Raw genomic sequence first — 18819 nt, forward strand, 5'->3', positions numbered from 1 at the left:
ACACGGGTCCTGAATTAAGCTTACAGACTAAACTGAGCAACGCTTATAAAACCTTCATTCCATCAACTCAACTATGAATTGCCCCCACTTGGAACAGCCACGAAACTGGCCTTATCTCGAGTAGAGAGATCAAGTCGTCCATGTGTGGCCACGCAGATACGAGAACGAAAAGTCGTAAAGCTGCCAGGTGAGTACGTAAGAAAATGACCGTGGTGGAAATATCGGGGAAACGAAATCTTCTCAGCTGGAAGATGTAGTTGAGAGATATTTCGAGAATGAGGGTATTCAGTAAACCAGGTCCTATGGACCTCGTAAAAAACCAACGGCGCTCAAGTGTGATTGTGATGGGAGACAAGTAACGGGGAGCCGAGCGGGTCAGAACCCAACCAAAGACCTCAGCGAGGTGAAGCAGGCGAAGTAGATGCAGTAGAGGCCAACCAGGAACAACCAGGATCAACCAGGACCAACCAGGACCAACCGGGATGGGAGTTTCAACGAACCAGCTTCGCCGTAAAAGAAAAAAAAGAGAGGAGATCCCTGCAGAGCTGTGCCTTTTTGTACTCCCCGCTTACAAGGCTCCTATGGTCTTCCACTCCGTAGTTTAATGCCGGCTTCCTTCTACCATGCGCCTTCGTTCACGCTGGAGGCCTTGGAGGCACTTGCACCTTATATGTCGCAGTTGTCCACGGTTAATCGCACGATTCTTAGCAAGTGCTTCTTTTCCGCCTCCGTGTTGATCCCTGTGAGAGAACCGGTGAGTCGCGTGCCATTCCGCGAGATTCCCACTTCCAGTTCTTCGGTGATCAATCCAATCGACAATTTCGTAAATTCTCGATCAGAGATATATCACTCTACTTGACAGCAGGTTCACAAGGGAACCGGTGGGTTTGACGTCAAAATGAATCGCCTGAACGTGGACACTACAGTGGGAGGAAATCACCAAAGATATTCATTTATGGAAACACCACTCGAAATGCACCCATCATCCCAGCGGGATTTGTTATTGCCTCACCCAGTGGACCAGGGTGCGCACTCGCAGCATCCTGCAGGGGAAGATGTCGCAAACGAGAGACAACGAGCATGGTCATATGCGCCGAGTGAGAAGGAGCAGCTAAAGCATCAAGGAATCATCTCGGAGTATGCAAACTGTCCACCTCTCGAGCAGCACCCGGCCAACTATGCGCCTTTGGTTCAAAATCAGCAGCAGCAACAGCACCAACCACTACAGCACCAACCACTACAGCACCAACCACTACAGCAACAACAACCACAGCAACAACAACCACAGCAACAACAACCACAGCAAAATTATAACACTTCAATATCTCCTCAGACGTACGCGATCCCGCCCGGGCACCAGCAGCACGCCACTCAGGTGTACACCCAGCCTTATGTCAGCCAGTTGTACACAATGATGCCAGAGCAACCTCAACACCAATGGAACCAACATATTGACATGACCATATCTCCTCAGTATGCAAACGGACCAGAACAATGCCAGAACAGCACTCCGATGTCTCCCCACTCATATGCGAGTCCTCCGGCTGCGACACAGCCACAAAACCGCCGCCAGGAACAACGGCGCGGCATCGAAATTCCAACCCAGCAACTTGCCTCGTACACCGAACCCCCCAGCTCACCAACATCCAACTCACCAGGGCCACTGCCCCTGAAGGTAAACCCCGAAGTTCCATCCCGAAGCGAGACCATGCCCATTGTTCCGGACGAGAATCCTCTCCAGTCACCCAAGTCACCCTATTTCCCTCCACCTACCAGAACGATAACATCGCATACTCCCCAACAAGATGACTTGAGCGTATGCCACCAGCCCGGCCAAACCACCCATCCAAATCAGCAGGTGGAGGGAGGAGGATGGAGCAGCGGGCTGTGTGAATTTTCGAGTTTCGGTATCTGCTGTCTGGGACTGTTCTGTCCGTGCAGTTTGTATGGAAGAACACAATACCGACTATCGATGAAATCAAGAAAGGAGGACCCGACAAATATGCTCGGCTATGAGACCTGCAACGGGTCATGCACGGGGATGGGACTGCTCTGCGGATGTCAATGTAAGTCCAAGCCCGGTTCCACGCTTGTGTGATATCTGAAACGTTACGACCGAATCCAAAGAACAAGCCCCACTCTAACACCAGCAAACCAGGGTTACTGGCCACGGTCCAACACACCAGAATGAGAAAGGCATATAAGATCCAGGGCAGTATCGCATCGGACTGTGTGCGGGCAACCTGCTGTACCTGCTGCACATTGATTCAGGACGAGAAGGAGATCCAGAAGCGTGAGGAGAACCGATCTCGCGCGGTTAGGGAGCGGAACGCGACGTTGCTCTCGCCGTATACTGCTCCCGGGCCGATGTCGTATGGCCCACCACCCAGGTAATGCGTTCTACATACGGAGTAGCGAGGGAACAAAGGTCCACGGTGTGGAGTCTTGTGTGTATCATCTATGCATTGTGACGCAATAGCGTCTGTCATTTGATGTATTTCGAGATGTTTGATCGACTTTGTCGGGCACTTTTGTCGGCAATGTGGAGCACTCTATTGCCTGTCAAGAAATTGCCATTTAGTTTCATAGGCCTGAGAGGAAGACACTAATTTTCAAGATCAGGGCTGTCACGTAAATCCACTAGTTTGGTTAACTAAATCACTAGTTGACTACGGAGTATCTACGGAGTACTCCGTAGTTAGTTGATGTTGCAGATCCCTCTGCGCCGGTGGTGAAATATGATTTATCATATTGCCACCTGCACTGGAAGCAGGGCTAGGTGAGAGGTCAGATCGGGTTTAATAGCTTAGTCGAGACCGATTAAGATCAAAATAGCCCAGGAGGAGTAAGAAATGACTAATTCTAGTGAATCAGCGAGAAAATCCAAATGACATCTGTTTATCTCCAAGGTTTATCTCCAAGCGCCTGTTTTACCCAACATCGAACCCCATCGCTAGATCCACCCAACTTTCAAGGTTGTTGGGGCAATTCGTTAACCCTTTCGACTTTACTGTATAAGTGCCCATCCAAGTGTGATACCACTTACCTTCAAATTAAAAAAAAAAGCAATGGTTTCGCCCATCAAATGTCAAGACAAGACGCACGGGAATACGCGAGACCCTCCGGTGGGTCGATGCGCCATGATGATCCACCAAGTGGCTCACCATTTTCCTCTGAAGAGTCAATGGCCCCGGGGAGGCCTCCGTACTGCATGCTCACCGATGCCGCAGCCCCGGCTATCGAAACTTGCCATGGCAATATGCAAGGCGTTACACTGACGGGGTGCATGGACCGTAGATGTTCACGCTGCAAGTCCACGATGGCTGATGAATCGATTGGGATCAGATTTGGGACTATTCCTAGAGGCTGGCTGAGGTGAGAAAATGTCTTCCCTGGAAATGTTGACTGTCAATGCCTCTGTTGTTCTCACATAGGGGGTTGACTAGTCAGAGATCACGGACGTTGACCAACTTATATGTAAGGGTGGGATATATCGATCCAGTAGCCACTGCTGTGGGGGAGCAGGCATTTGTTTTAAGGTGATACTTACTCGAACGATTAGAGTTAAAATAATGTGAGACCGGTTCAGCTCCTTCTTTAGGGGGGTTTGCTGCTTCGCCTCTTTGTACATATTGGGTCTGGGAATCCTGCATCCTGGTTATATCGGTGCTTCCACTCATTTGAGAAGTCAATCTCCCTTCGTCGTTAAAGGGTGCACTATGGCAGATTCAGTGGCCCAGAACATCCATGGGTACGACCATGATAACTTGCGCCATGTGGTAATCACTTCAACTTGTTTTGCCTTCATCTTGTCTACTGCTGCAGTCGGCTTCCGTATTATCTCGAGAGCCATCAACGGCAGCGGTCTTTTTCTAGATGACTGGCTCATTATCCTTGCGTTGGTGGGAAGCACTCTCCGAGTGTTCATATGTCGAGGCTAAGCTTTCTAAACAGATCTTCGAATACGGTATATCGATCGCAGGAGTTGTGTGTACGTTGAGATCATTCACACCTGAGCCAGTTGTTATCTAACGAACGGAAGTACTGTACAATGGACTCGGAACACATATAGTTGAGCTCTCCCCCGAACAAGTCGTTACCTACCTGAAGGTATGGTGTTTCATTCGCATCGCGTTGCATCACACGTGTAGGTAATCTGCTGATTGACCTGCAGACACTGTTTACAGGCTCAATTCTCTACACCGGCTGCATTGCAAGCATCAAGCTATCCATTCTGATGCTTTACCGTCGACTGTTCCCCGTAAAGACCATGAAATTCGCAGTCCATGTTGTCTCTCTGATTGTAACCATATGGGCTTCCTGCGGTATTCTCGCAGGCTGCTTTGCTTGCATCCCAACCGAGAAGCTGTGGCACCCCATGCTAGAAGGTGGTTGCATAGATTTGTCAAAGTTCTACTACGGTCTTCAGGTTCCCAACATTGCAACAGATGCAATCATTCTCCTGATGCCGATGCATATCGTGTGGAATCTCCCCATCGCCAAAGCCCAGAAGCTCGGTCTTTCTGGGATTTTCATCCTGGGATTCTTGTAAGCTTTGCCCGCTGTCACTATGCTAAGTTTATCTCTTGACACGATTTAGAGCTCTCATTTTCGACATCATTCGCCTGGTCGTCCTGATCCAGCTTTCCACCCAGGGAGAGGACATTACCTGTACGCTGAATTCCTTCCCAACCTATATCTACGAGGAACAATCACTAAATTTTTTTTTTAAAAAAAAACAGACAATCAAGTGCCAGCAAGCGTGTGGACGTGCATCGAGCCCGCTGTCGGAATCGTTGCAGCCTGTCTGTCAAATATGCGGCCTTTGTTTAAGGTCATGCACACTAAGGTCTGGTCTAGGCTTTCCGGCCGATGTGCCCCAAGCACGAGCAATAACAGCGATTCAAAGATCAACGAGAAGAGAAACTGGCTACGACAAACGCTTAGTCCTACTAGCGGAGGGGGTCTTTTCCCCAGTTCTAGTGGGGACTTGAATCAGCCACCGACTCACAACCAGTCTACTGTGTAAAGCAAAGGCCAGAACTATAAACACTTTTACGAATTCTGGATTTTCCTATGTCAGTCGATGAAGGGAGAAGATTTTTTTTTAACTCATCTTCGCTTTCGTCATTCCTTGCCTACGACAAGGAAGCTAGGATCGCTTTGTTGGCATCTCCTCTATCAATATTGAGAGGTGAACGAAACTAAAAAATAGAAAAAATGCTATCGTCTCATCATGACTTGGTAAATCCCAGCCCATCGAAATAGGCATTGACTCAGTGCAACTTAGAGTACCGGAGACGTGAAAGAACGACCAGCCAGAAGAGATATGGACGACTACAAAACAATGGCTTTAATAGCCTTAGCACCGTTCTTTCTCTAATATGAGACCTTCAACCAATCGCTAGGTAAAAACCAGGCGAACATAAGAAATAGGTCCTGTTCCAGCATGTCGCCGAATAAGTAACCAAGCATCCCACATTTTAATCTCCAAGAACAAGGCACAAGTCCCTCAAACTCTCTTTCTTTTCAGTTCAATCGATTCCAAATCATTAGAATGAAGACCTGGGTAAATCCCAAATGCACCATCTTTTTTACTCTCCCAAGTTCCTTTCCTAGGAAAAGAATGTCTAACCGCGAGCCAACACGCTCGCTGTACCAGAAAAGCTTCCAAAAGGAATGTCGAGCCTTTGTGACATATGCAGAGGCTATATCTGAATGCGCCAGGACACACCCGAACAATAATGCACCTGACCCTAACAGCAAAGTTTCTAGAGGGCTAATGAATTTATTGTCTAAAATTGCGCGAGTGAAAGACACCGGACTTGAAATGGTTGCGGAAACCCCCAGATGTTCTCTCGTTCGCAGGCAACGCAGCTATTAGTTTATCCAAAACCCAGCAGATCAGACCGAGTTTGAAGACGAATGCGATGATGTAGAGGCCCGGCTAGAGGGACTGGCACGAATGGTTGAACTCCACAAGTTAGAGAACCTCTGGGTTGCTGGATTCATTGAGTCCTTGGCTTTCCATATCCAGGATGTGTTTGATGTATCAATAGTTGTCAATGGAGGTGAAATATCTTGTTCGATCTTGTATGTAAATTTCTAGTACGGAGCCAGCCACGATAAAGTATTCAGGGCTTGATAGTTGTCTTTGAAATCATCAAAGATCTTCGTGATCCTGGGTTGGTGTTCCGCATCGTGAAGATCCAAGTCGATGCCCTCTTTCACACCACATGGAGCCCAAGCCACAGTATCTTTCTATTTATCTGAGTACTTGTAAACACGCATCTATCTTCCAACGGGGGTAATACAGTAAATAGTGATCCGTTGGCTTTAGCGCGAGTCTTATGCGTAGCACTTGGATGCTAACGTGACTACTTAGCCCCCTTCTCGCTAGATAGATTCTCGTGTCCTCTTAAGCCATTTCTCTTACACTGAGTAAGTAAGAGCATATCGCCTCTGGGTCTTTGAATTAGTAAAAGACATACAAATCAGAACATCCTTTCTAACGCACTTGCGAGGTTTAACTCTCTTAAGGTCTTATGTTACAGCCGTTAGAACAATGTCGCATTCCACACGCTATTAGCAATGCTCAGGGCCAGCTCTATTGATGCGCTCCATCTCCCTTTGAATGTGATGAACTTTGGAAGACTAACAAGAGTTAGCTAACTTGAAGTAGATTAATCGTAATTTGATTTACCTGCGGGATCAAAGGAGCATTTGTTCAAGAAAGTCTAGGAATCACAACGCAAATGATCTCTATGGATACCAACAGGAGGAGAGAGGTGAGAGGATAGGGTTTAATTTAAGAAAAAAAAAATTTAAGAACAGACATTTGGAAAGACATTAGAGTGCTGCCTTAATCTTGCGTCTCTTAAATCACCCTGACCCAGATAGATCAGATTGACAAAGTTCTGTCGTCAAGAAAAGAGGGCGACAAACTCGGCTCTTATAGGGGCAATGTTTAGGTAAGAATAGGTAGTGAGCATCTGTAGCCTTACAGCCCAAAAAAAAAACGAAGCACATTAGCCGAAAACGAGAAGGATTCCAAGTGTTTCGTTGAACTTGTAGCAAAGCCAAAGCACTATAATTCAAAACACGTCTATTCAATCCAAAGTACCAGTCCAAAACCCCCGTGGAATGTTCACTAGACTTCACTCTGACTCTGGTCCTGAAAATAAAAGGAAAGTCGTCGTGTAGTTCAAGTACACCAATATCACTTTATAGACCTTTCAATTAAGGTCTAAACATATCACACCAACATTGCTCTGGCTTTATAATTATTCACGACCATGTCAACTCAAAACTACGTTCATCGTCAGTCTACCCATACACAACGAACCCTGATTAGCCTCTGAATGACCGCCTAAATTGCGTTCTATGTGGGATGGAGATTTTCGGGATGATTTACTCCCAAGTCGCAAATCCAACCCGTTCTGCTGTCTTGTTCAGAGAAACCAAAGTGGAAGCACCTTGAAAAGGCCAAACTGGAACATGTCATGGTTCCATTAAAGAAGGCAGAGGACGCAGATTTCCCCACGTTCCTCAGCATGTGTCCAAGCATGTGTCGAGCCAACGAGTCTTTGAAAGGCGTCCTAGGTTCAGTTCATTCAAACGGACACAATGTTCAAAAGGTCTAACCTGTACGGCTGTGATATCTACAAGAGTTCTGTCAATAGTGCCCGAGGTCCAAAAAGCAGTCGAAAAAGCAATTGAAAGCAAAAAAATGACCAAGGTAAAAAAGTACCCATCTTCACTGCTGTACCTGACCATTGGAAGTTGTGATCATGATGGGCTTGCCCGATTGACTACTCACCAGCTGACGTGGAGAACACACCAAATATGCTTTCTGTATGGCAGTGGACAATGCCCGATTGGGTTCGGAAGAGAAGGCTGAAAGAGAATAGATTTGTTGAATTGATATCGATCAGGGAGGCCAATCATACCATCGCTTGTCAGGCCCTACGGCTTAATTTGATGGGTCTTCTGATCAGGAATGGTATGCTAAAAGAAGTTTGGCAAGTCGCAAGCGACTTCTTGGCTTTATCACTGGTACTAAGTCGTATTTTCTCGAAATGGCATGCGGATGCAAATGATTGCCTCAGGACTTGCTAGATCACCGTATTGATGGGATATGAGCCACCATTTTGGTGTGCCGGACGGATCTCACTATGGAACAGACTAGCTACATCTCCTAAATCCGATACACAAACTAGCCGTTTTGAAGTTCGAACACTGCCTTAACACTCAGACAGAGAGACCTCCATTGTCCCCATCGGCGTGATTACAGTGGAGTGCACCTAAACTCTTATAGCGGATTGCATAGATCCAACTGCAGCAAGGCGCCAATATAGCCTAATCGTATCCCCGCGCGCTAACCCACAAGGCCCACGTGGTCTGCAAAATTCTATAAGACCATCCCTTAAGAGGCGTATTCGCCCTTCTTTTGGCTTTTGTCTGAATTTGCTTTCTTGTGCTTTACAGGCCTCATGGGCTACACTGTAAATCCAACATGCACGGTCTCGACGAAAGCACTGGCAAGTGCGACATGCGTAGGAAGGCTTTGTCACTTTTACCGCGGGGGATCAAGATTTCGAGGCTGTCTTGGGCTGGGTGTTAGTCCACTCTCTTGCATAGTTATACCGCAACAACCAAGGTGTTCGAAAACCACCTTGCTAACATCTAGAAAGATAGCTAATGTAGTCACCGAAGTAGTCACATCTTTCGTAGCTGACACGGTTCTGCCGGTTGTCTATCTACTGTTATCTCTAAATCGAAAATTCGGATCAGAAGTTCGCTGTTTTCTCCAAGGGTCCGAATTTCGATTAGCAGGGTGGGTATGGTCCCCTCCATCAAGCGAGGGAAGATGGCACACTGGTTCTGGCAGATGGGCATATGAACCTACCCCAGCTACTAATGGAAGTTGTTCCATATGCCATTTTGAACACAAGGCTTCGTTTGGAGCTGGCTAATACTGAGCCAAGCTTTGCTGGGGAAATTCCATAGGTTGGAGCAGACAACGGTGAGTTTTTGTGACATACCGACACAGTGATTTGGAGGCAGTTTTTGTTTGCAATTTTGGCAGTTGTCTCCAAGCTAGCGAGTCAAAATATACCCAAGTGGATAATCTGATATCTTGTTGGTAATTGAGATCTTATTGGCAATGAAGGAATGGTTGATGTATCACAGATGAATTGGGATTTGAATTTAATGCACAAAACGCTCTATTTTAAAGACACCAAGAATGCGAAAATCAAGTCTAAATGTCTATACATCTATATCGACCACCATTCGAATTCAGTCATATCCTGTACCGGCAAAGTGTGTTGCTTGCGGCGCCACGTCCTGCGGGCATGCTTGGTGAACGCCTCTGGAGGAGACCAGGCTGCCTCCCAGGTCTGAGGTTGCCGCAGGGTAGTTTTAGATTGTAGAATGCCGAAGCGGAAATCGAGTCCGTCGACAGTGCCTGCAGGAGACGGCAATCGCATGTAGTAACGAACGCTGTCAGGAATCTCCTCTGCCACATGGCTAGTCATGATCAAGGCTTGATCCTCAGTAAGACCAGTCCAGCGGAATTGGGCCTCCTCTAGAGAACGGGGATTGACGTTGGGGGCACGGCGTTTGGGCCTTTCGCCGATTTCTAAGAATTGCAAGCACCTGTTACGCTGTGCCGCAGATAGACCCGAGAACGCTTCATCGAGGATGACAATGTCCGGCCTGGCGACAATTGCCCGGAGGAAGAGCACAATCCGTTGTTGTGCGGTCGTGAGCTCACCAAAGAGAATTTCATCCGCGTACCCAACAACGTGATCCATGAGTGCATATGGCTCTAGCCTAACGTGAGTGCGCTTCGTCATGGGCGGGAGCCGAGCAGTTGAGATTTTTGGCACCTTGCTCGTGATGTAATTTGGATCCAGTTGGGGCTTGAAGAAATGCAGGACTGCAGATATGTCTTGATCTCGTTCAATGTTCAGCTTCGGCTTTGACAGGAAAGTCTCAGCGAAGGCAGTCTCAAGCGCTTCACGGATGGATAATTGACGTGGGAAGAATGCATGGATCTCCGGTGATGAGTGTCCAATGCGGGATTGCAATTCAAAGATTGAAATTCCGGGTTTGCCAGCCTCTGGAAGTCTGGATCGTCCGAAAAGTTTGATAGGCTGCGCATATGTCTGCGGATGGTCCGATGTAATCATGGATAGCAAAGTTGTCTTGCCTGATCCATTGGGGCCGAGAATCGCCCAGCGTTGCCCCCGACGGACTCGCCAGTGTAGCCCATCCTTTATTTCGTCATTCACCTTCTGCTGCCAATTACCGAGTACTACCTTATCCCCATACTGGACATGAACTCCTTCCATATCAATGACTGGCTCTCCGCCCAATGGCGCCTGGACTTCGGAGGACTTTATAGCATGTGTATGTGCCACCAAATCACCAAGGAGCTCTGTGTCCAAGATGCCAGCCTTCAAGTCTGCTTTACATTTATTCAATATTTGTGTTTGCTGTTCGGGTAGAGAGTCCGGCTTCGACTTATTTGCAATGTAGCTCCAAACATTGAGCGTGTCCTCGATAGCCACCCTTGGCCCTTGGAGAAGAACCTTACGGGAATTGCCCAAAACCATAATATGTGTGATCCAGTCCGGCACCTTGTCCTGGGGGCGCAGAGCTAGAACAAGTCGAGGGGCATTTTTCTTCGCTAGCTCGTGAAGGAGTTTAGATATCTTTCTTACTGCCACCGGGTCCAACCCCACTAATTAGAGGTTAGAATGTCATAGCCATGAAGTTTGAATTCGAAACACTCACTGAACGGCTCATCAAGAAGTAGCAGCTCTGGCTTGCCTAGAATCGCCTTTGCAATTCGCGCTCGGCGGGTTTGACCATTGCTCAGACTCGAGACCGGCAAGGTGAGCAGGTTCCCTAGTTCAAGACTGCTAATGGTCCGCTGGAGGAATTCTTCATCGTGTAACGTGCCTTCCTCCTCACCCTCCATCGGGTTCAAGGAGGTCTGGCCACGCAAGTATTGTAGCACGCTCCAGTCGGTTTCCTCCCGATAACTCTCATAGCGAGCACTGAGATATGCGCCACGAACTCCCCCAATGGCCCCCGAGCCTTCGCCACTGAATCCAACATATTGAACTGCATTTTGCACTACGCGCAACCGTGGGTCCTTGTCGGCAATTTCGTCTGTGAGGAGGTATGGATATGAGCGTGCGTTGGGCGGAATACTGATGTGTTCGCCGCGGAGGATGTGGAGGAAGTCGGTTCGGTCAGAAGGGCCAATTATAGCCCAATGTTGCAGAGGTGCCACCTTCGATGAGCTGGAAGCCTGAATAGCGGGTAGAGTGAAATTCAAATTTGGGAAGAGAGGTGCATTGGACCGGTCTTCGGCGGTTGGGTATTTCTTGTAAAATGTTCCATCTTGAATGCGAATGAATGGGATTTCAGACTTGAAACGCGCCGGACAATATGCTGTGAGCCGCCATACCCTGGGCCGCAGCTTGGTTCGGAGTAGCATCGTCGTCTACGAAGAAAAGTCGCAATGATGCGGAGATTGGAGATTCGGGGTTACCAATATCGATGCCACGTGACTGCACGGAGCATTCGAGAGGGATGGTACCGGACCTGAAGACATCCATGAATTGCTACAGGAAATTTAGTTTGGACCAAGATCCCAGACGCAGTATTCTTTACGGCTAGCACTACTCCGTAGGGGTGACATAACTGGGACTGGTATTTATATAAAGTGTGACCTGACCAAAGTCCACTTTTCTGCCTCATCCCACAGGAGGATCAGTCAAACGAAATGCCACTACCAAGAAGCGAAATAATCTTCATTTGAAAATGGTCTACGTCAACTTTTAAGCATATGCGTATATTCTCTTGAACCGCCTGAATTCCTCGCGTGACTGTTCCGATCTAATCGCATCCGATCCCGTCGCCGGATAGCTCTCTTTTTCGGATCTGCATTGTGCAGGGGTGCAGCTTGACAGTTCGACGTATTTTATGTCAACAATCTATTGCAATCATTTGACGCTGCAAGTCGTAAATAGGAGTGCTTGGAAATCCTTGAAACAAGAGCAGTGCATCTTTTTAAGATGTCTCGCCAAGTGGTAAATTCCATAGATGAAAGCCGACGGCTAATGAGGCGGGTGTGACCACCCGACGGCCAAACTCTCGGGACCCGATTATCAGAGGTCGTCATGGACCTTTATATAGCCGGCCTGCTCTTAATTCAATTTCCTCTAACTAGGGACTCTCACGTTGCAACCACAACCCACCTTGAGTCGATGTCAAAAAGTATCACCGCGAATCTCCATTCGACCGACACTCAGTACAAGTATCTATCGACGCCGATAGAAAGAAGCGATATGACATACTCTCCAGTCCTTGAGACCAGCCGCATCTTCTCTGAGCTGTGCGAGCAGTCAGAACGCTTCGACTTACCACCAGAGGTCCTCGCAAACAAGGACCGCGTCTCATTCTCTACCAGTCATAATGAAATCTATTTTCCCATTCCCTTTAAAGAGACTGAAACTCTCGCCGCACTGAAGGGTATCGAAGGTTCTGTAGCCGCCGCCATTGCCGATTTGCGCTTTGGTGCTGGTGCGGAACCTCGGGGCATTCAAGTCAACCTCGAAGCTGCCACTGCATTCGGATGTCAAGCGTACATGGCCAAGGTGGATGGTCTGTCAAAGTTGGATCCCGCTGTGAAATCAAAGCTGAAGAGTATGTAATCCCGTATATATTGGTCTATCGAGCGACAAGACGATATTGACCGCGACAGATACGGATTTGCTGGCTGCCCAATCCAACGGCTACCGGCGTATGTCGGCAAATCTCTACAAGACTAAGAACCCAGATGAATACTTCCATATTCATGGCTCGCTAGAGGCTACAACAACCTTAAACATGATAGGACTTGAGGGTCAACGACCAGACTTGACTGACTATGAAGAAATCATCAAGGTCATCGAGAATAAGGTACAGCAATACACAGCTGCGGAGCTTGAAGAAATGAACAAGGAGAGACGTCAGGCTGGTGTGACCGCTTACAAACATGAGGAATTCATTAAAACTCCCCACGTATGTTCTTCAAGGTACTGTATCCAGCCGCAATAAGCAAGCTGATAATTTGACAGGGAAAACTTAACGTCGAAGAGCCTGCATGGAAAGTCAGCAAACTACCTGGTGACCTTCCTCCAACTCCTTTCCCGGCTGTACGTGACGGCAGCAAGAAAATTCTCGAGGGAATTAAGGTGCTAGAGATGTGCCGTATCATCGCAGGCCCAACTGTTACCCGCATTCTAGCCGAGTATGGTGCCGATGTATTGAAGATTACCAGCCCAAACCTTTCTGACGTGCCGTTCTTTCAAGTCGATGGTAACATGGGCAAGCTTGCAGCAGATCTTGATTTAAAGAGCGAGGCTGGACGAGAGCACTTTGAGAAGCTCCTGGATGATGTGGATGTTATCGTGGATGGCTACCGTCCCGGAGCACTGGATAAGCTTGGATATGGAGCAGAAGCCATGGCTGAGTTGGCCAAGAAGCGCGGCAAAGGCATCGTTTACGTGAATGAGAACTGCTTTGGATACGAAGGCGAGTGGGCGGGCCGCGCTGGATGGCAGCAGATTGCAGACTGCGTAAGCTTATAGGCCCACTTGTCAGACGACTCGACTCAGATCCAAACTAATCTTAACTACAGGTTACTGGAATTGCCTGGGCCCAAGGCCAGTTCATGGGCCTCTCAACACCCGTTGTACCTCCCTTCCCCATCTCCGACTACGGCACCGGCTGCATGGGCGCCATCGCCGCGCTGACTGGTCTCTACCACCGCGCGAAGAACGGCGGCTCATACCACGGCAAAGCCTCACTGATGCACTACGACCTTCTTCTCTTTGCAATGGGTCAATATCCCGCTGATGTGCAGAAAGAGCTTCGTGATGTGCAGCCGCCGGAGTTCTTCAAGTTGCGTCACTGCGACAGCGTTGACCGTATCTCGTCGACTGTGCTGAAGGGTATGAAAGAGCGGTTCCCGCACTTGTACATGCCTGCCGGTTCTGAGTCGGAAGGCTGCAAGCCATTGACCGAACTATGGTCATCACGCGCATATGGTGCGGATATCGAGATTGTGAAGCCAGTCGCGGTTATTGGCGGTGTGGATAACCAATTCGTGCGGTCCAGTCGTCCGAATGGATTTGATCGGGCAGCCTGGGAGGAGTTTAGGGTTGAGGAGACCGATGCGAAGAAATGTTAGTCGTTTCAGCACTGCCTTCATTCTGTTTCTTAGATGGAACAGGGTTATTGTTGATATGTAGAGATGAAGATAACCTCAATCTAGACCAGTCCATTTCTGATGAGCTCCCACGCACTAAGCCCCACCATGACAGCGAATTGGTTTCCCCCCAAAACAGGTTTATCTCGTTTTTTTTTTCGTCGCCCCGTTTTTTTCTCTCTGATTTCGACTTCGTGGCTTTCTTATGTGGAAGTGACCAGCTGAAGATCAGCTGGCCCATCGAATATGGGTCAGCCGGTGGATGTCGAGCAGGAGAGAATCCGAGATCTATCCAAGTTTGTTGTTCCCCGCCTTGCGATTGTGATCTCCACTCACGCATTCCCCGATCTCAACAGATATTACTGTACATTTGATCCAGTCTCGAGAATTTCAGACCCCGAAATACGTGAGGAACAGGACACAGCCTCTCCTCGTCTTTCAAACGATACCACATTGACCGCGTTGACACAACTGGGGGTCTATCGATTTGGCTGCAATCGGTCTTTTGTTTCAATCATCGACGGAGAAAGTCAGCACATCATTTCAGAGGCAACCGCCTCGATCTCTCTTCGAAACAAAGATCTTCATCGCCCAGATGATGGCATCTTCTTGGGTGTCAGTACACTTGACCTGGAATGGGGAGTGTGTCCCCACGCCATTCGGCTTTTCACTGGACAAGATCCTTCCCGGATACTAGACACGGAGAACATAACGGCCAACCAAACTCGCAACATCATTCGCGATTTTACCAAGGATGATTTCTACAAAGATCGTCCTTATGTCCTTGGCTGGCCATTTTTTCGATTCTACGCCGAGGTGCCATTGTACAGCCCTTCCGGGTTCGTACTAGGCTCATATTGTGTGGTGGACAACAAGCCACGAACAAACTTTGGAGACGAAGATGTGGCTGCTCTTCGGGAGATTGCCGACTCGATTTCAAACCACCTTGAAAATGCGCGGATCGTTCAATATCATCGTCGTTCGGAGAACTTGGTCAAAGGGTTGACAAACTTCGTCAAAAGCCGTGCAAAATTTGACCCCATTGCTTCCTCCACTCAAGGTCAAATTGAAGCTTCTGCAAAGAAGCTCAATACTGAAGATTTGAGAGTAATAGCCACCCCAGGCGATGTAGGTGGAACGCTCGATCCTTTGCCCACGGCAAAGGATATTGATGTTTATTCACCCATTGATCAAAATTCGTCCACAAGTCTTCATGGAAAGGAGTCGTCTATTTTTTCTCGAAGCACACCTTCCGCGTCAAACTACACGCTGCCATCGTCGATTTCTCGAACCTCAGACCGAGCTGACCCTCTTTCCTCTTCCGTAGAGGGACCCCCGGAATCATCAGCGCTAGACAATGTGCCTATCACTGAACGCATAGCTGCGATCTTTTCCCGTGCTAGTCTTCTACTGAAAGATTCTCTGGATCTAGACGGTGTGGTCTTTCTTGATGCCCATCGAAATGACCCACACTTGTTAGTCACTTTTTCTTTGATTAAGTGAAAATTTCTAACTCTATTTTAGCGAACCTTCTGAACGGCAGGATGATTGGGATGACATCAAAAATCTTGAGACAGGTTCCCCAGCTGCTTCTGGCTCTGGCCCCTTGGGTCTTCCTAATTTCAATCACGGCAAGAACGAGGAAAATTATTGTGGCTCCTTGGGCCAGGCTATAAGCTACAGGCCAGCTAAGAGCAACACTGACTTAAGCCACGTCCGAGTGAAAGAAGAGTTACTGCATTCGTTGATCACGCACTTTCCAGATGGCCATATCTTCAACTTAGACAACACAAGTAGCTTGGACAGCTCCGTGGACTTTGAAAGCAGCAATCCTGACATTTCTGCTCCTAATCTTGAAATCATTCAGCAGATATCTCATAGTCTTGCACATCAGCTCCCTGAAGCAAAATGTGTACTTTTCTATCCTCTGTGGGATTGGAACAAAGCCCGATGGCTTGCAGGCACGCTGGTTTGGGTAAACGGAAGCCGTCGTCCGTTGGGCACAGAAGAACTGCACTACTTCAAAGCGTTTGGAGATTCGATGATTTCCGAAGTATCTCGAATACACTGGACTGCCAGTGAAAACTCGAAATTCGACTTCGTGACTTCTATAAGTCATGAGCTTCGCTCCCCACTACACGGGATTCTCGCGAGTGCGGAGTTGCTACATGATATTCCACTTCAGACTGCGCAGCGTGATATGGTTAAAATGATCTCAACGTCCGGACTGACCTTGTTGGACACGATAGATCACCTGTAGGCTCAATCCTCTGTTAATTGAGTGAGATTTTTGTGCTGACAAAGGGTCAGGCTGGAATACTGCAAAATCAACAACTTGGCAAACACGCAAGGTCTCAGCGTGGCAAACACTGAAGATTTCGGATCAACCCTTGTCTCTGACTTCAACCTTGCTTCCTTGGTTGAACAGGTCGCTGTGATACTCCACACTGGCCGGAAAGCACCTGGGCCGGCATCGTCTCTTGCAAGTGAAATCCCTCTTACTACTCCTTCCCCTCAAACCACATCTCGTGTTGCTCAAAGCGAGGGTGAATTGTCAGTGATAGTGAACATCGAACAATCCAGTTCTTGGAACATCCGATCAGTCGCTGGTGCCTGGAGGAGAATAGTCATGAATCTCCTTGGTAACGCAATGAAGTGGACGCAGACTGGCCTTATCGAGGTATCAGTATCACAAGCTGCAGCTCAAACCCAAGAAGAACCTCATCTTATCCTTCTTCGCGTTACAGACACGGGCCAAGGAATTTCTCAAGACTTTCTCAAGAGCTCGGCATTCTCTCCATTTGCGCAGGAAGACGCCCTGTCGGAGGGCGTTGGGCTTGGACTCAGCGTCGTGCACAAACTAGTGAATTTTCTGGGTGGTGATATCAAAATGAAAAGCGAAAGCGGGGTTGGTACCCAGGTCGATGTTTACGTTCCCATGCAGCGCCCCAAGGATTATGTCCCTGTCAGGTTATTCGACAATTCTTCCTCGCTAGGAATTCAAAGACGTGAAGAGGCTCTGAGGGCATGCCTTATTGGATTCAACGGCTATCCGGACTTGACGGAGACGCCCACTGGTATTTTGAGCTCTGACGCGAAGCGAAAACTTTCTATTCAAAGCACCCTTGCCAATATTTTTAGGGTACAACTGGGATGGCATATCGCACTGGCAGAGTCACTTGATAAAGGAGAGGGTGACATCGCGGTTATCGAGGAGGCCAAATTCACTCCTATGTTGAATGACCAATCACCCTCCACTATCACTGCTGGCCATCATTTTAGATTCTTCATTGTCTTGGGCAGCACGAAATCCTCGCTAGGCTACTCTCTTCCTATGAATGCCATCCTGATGTCACAGCCGTGCGTCCAGAGCTTCCCCCCCCCCCCCCCCCCCCCTTTTGCAAATGCTGGAGCTAACATTCGATGCAGATATGGACCTCAGAAAATCTGTGAAACCGCCCAAAAAATCATGGATCTGTGCAATTCCCAACCCCAGATCGGCGGCTTAGAAGCTCTAGTTGCCGTTCCGCCAACAAAGCATGAACTTATTCCGACCGAACCAAGCGCCCCGAGCCTGCCAGAAATACCGAATTGTCTTTCACCTGAGTCTCCAGTTGAATTGGCCTGTCCAAGTCCTCTTCTGGGGGGCTCCCCGATCCCGCCGAATAGTCAAATGACCGATATGCATGTCCTTATCGTGGATGACAATGACATAAATCTTAAGGTAATTTAACTCACTGTAAACTTGGTTATGCAAAAGTCGTCCTCAATTTCTCTCCTATCAGTTCCCTCGATTCAATCTGATAACCTGGCTTACAACCTTAAAATAGATTTTAGCTACGTTCATGCGAAAACTGGGCTGTAGTTACGACACGGCTTCTAACGGACTGATGGCACTGGAACAAGTTCAAACTTCAAGTCGAAGGTTTGACTTGATATTGATGGGTGAGTTTACAAGTTTGTAAAATCTTTCTTCTCGCCAATCTTACTAACTGCGTGGGTGTCAATTCTAGATTTATCCATGCCTGTCATGGATGGACTAGTTTCAACCAGCAAGATCCGACAACACGAAAAAGACCAAGGTCTCCAACCCTCCCGCATCATGGCTATTACAGGCGTCGCTTCTGATACCATGCAACAGGCGGCGGTGACAGCAGGTGTCAATGACTATTTAGTCAAACCTCTCTCTCTCCGTAAGCTGAAGACGCTTATAGATCCCACAATCTAAATGGGCACGCTGTTCTGTGAATGTAACAGTTTCCTCCAGCAATTTTTGAAAAGTGGCTGTTTGAAAGCTCGCATTCTAAGTTAACCTCCTCGTGATACCATATGTAGCATACCCCCAAGAGCAAGGAAACGAACGGCTCTATGCCATTCACCCCTAACTATCCAAGCACACAATCACGTTCGCAGCCCCATCTCATCAATATCATGGACCAAAGCTCTAGCAACACTTTTAAACACCCTCAATGCTGTCTTGTTTCTGCTTGTGTATAGATAGCACTCACGCGCGAGCGACAAATTTTGCAAAAAACTTTTGCAAAAAG

The 18819-nt window shown here is 48.0% G+C and overlaps 5 protein-coding genes across 5 annotated transcripts; 4 read left to right on the plus strand and 1 right to left on the minus strand.

The window, feature by feature from the left end:
• Positions 1-973: 973 nt before the first annotated feature.
• Positions 974-2394, plus strand: Pdw03_7988 (Uncharacterized protein family Cys-rich; the record flags this gene model as incomplete). The annotated part of the gene is made up of 3 exons (XM_066101827.1): positions 974-1189; positions 1334-2066; positions 2159-2394. The coding sequence occupies 3 exons, from the start codon at positions 974-976 to the stop codon at positions 2392-2394; spliced, it is 1185 nt and encodes a 394-aa protein (XP_065956910.1).
• Positions 2395-3085: 691 nt separating this feature from the next.
• Positions 3086-3568, plus strand: Pdw03_7989 (uncharacterized protein; the record flags this gene model as incomplete). The annotated part of the gene is made up of 4 exons (XM_066101828.1): positions 3086-3125; positions 3180-3375; positions 3447-3483; positions 3563-3568. The coding sequence occupies 4 exons, from the start codon at positions 3086-3088 to the stop codon at positions 3566-3568; spliced, it is 279 nt and encodes a 92-aa protein (XP_065956911.1).
• A 151-nt stretch (positions 3569-3719) lies between these two features.
• Positions 3720-5029, plus strand: Pdw03_7990 (uncharacterized protein; the record flags this gene model as incomplete). Its single annotated transcript, XM_014677647.2, has 6 exons — positions 3720-3902; positions 3955-3991; positions 4043-4110; positions 4175-4548; positions 4601-4671; positions 4743-5029. The coding sequence occupies 6 exons, from the start codon at positions 3720-3722 to the stop codon at positions 5027-5029; spliced, it is 1020 nt and encodes a 339-aa protein (XP_014533133.2).
• Positions 5030-9278: 4249 nt separating this feature from the next.
• On the minus strand, positions 9279-11636 carry Pdw03_7991 (ABC transporter, putative; the record flags this gene model as incomplete). The annotated part of the gene is made up of 3 exons (XM_014677650.1): positions 9279-10750; positions 10804-11418; positions 11486-11636. 3 exons carry the CDS (start codon positions 11634-11636, stop codon positions 9279-9281), a joined length of 2238 nt encoding a protein of 745 aa, XP_014533136.1.
• A 564-nt stretch (positions 11637-12200) lies between these two features.
• On the plus strand, positions 12201-18439 carry Pdw03_7992 (CheY-like superfamily; the record flags this gene model as incomplete). The annotated part of the gene is made up of 13 exons (XM_066101829.1): positions 12201-12726; positions 12785-13083; positions 13140-13640; positions 13703-14249; positions 14324-14411; positions 14500-14568; positions 14629-15747; positions 15797-16528; positions 16583-17632; positions 17702-17996; positions 18103-18217; positions 18286-18354; positions 18414-18439. 13 exons carry the CDS (start codon positions 12201-12203, stop codon positions 18437-18439), a joined length of 5436 nt encoding a protein of 1811 aa, XP_065956912.1.
• Between the last annotated feature and the right edge of the window lie 380 nt (positions 18440-18819).

This window comes from Penicillium digitatum, chromosome 3, assembly GCF_016767815.1.
Source record: "Penicillium digitatum chromosome 3, complete sequence".
Classification (NCBI taxonomy): domain Eukaryota; kingdom Fungi; phylum Ascomycota; class Eurotiomycetes; order Eurotiales; family Aspergillaceae; genus Penicillium; species Penicillium digitatum.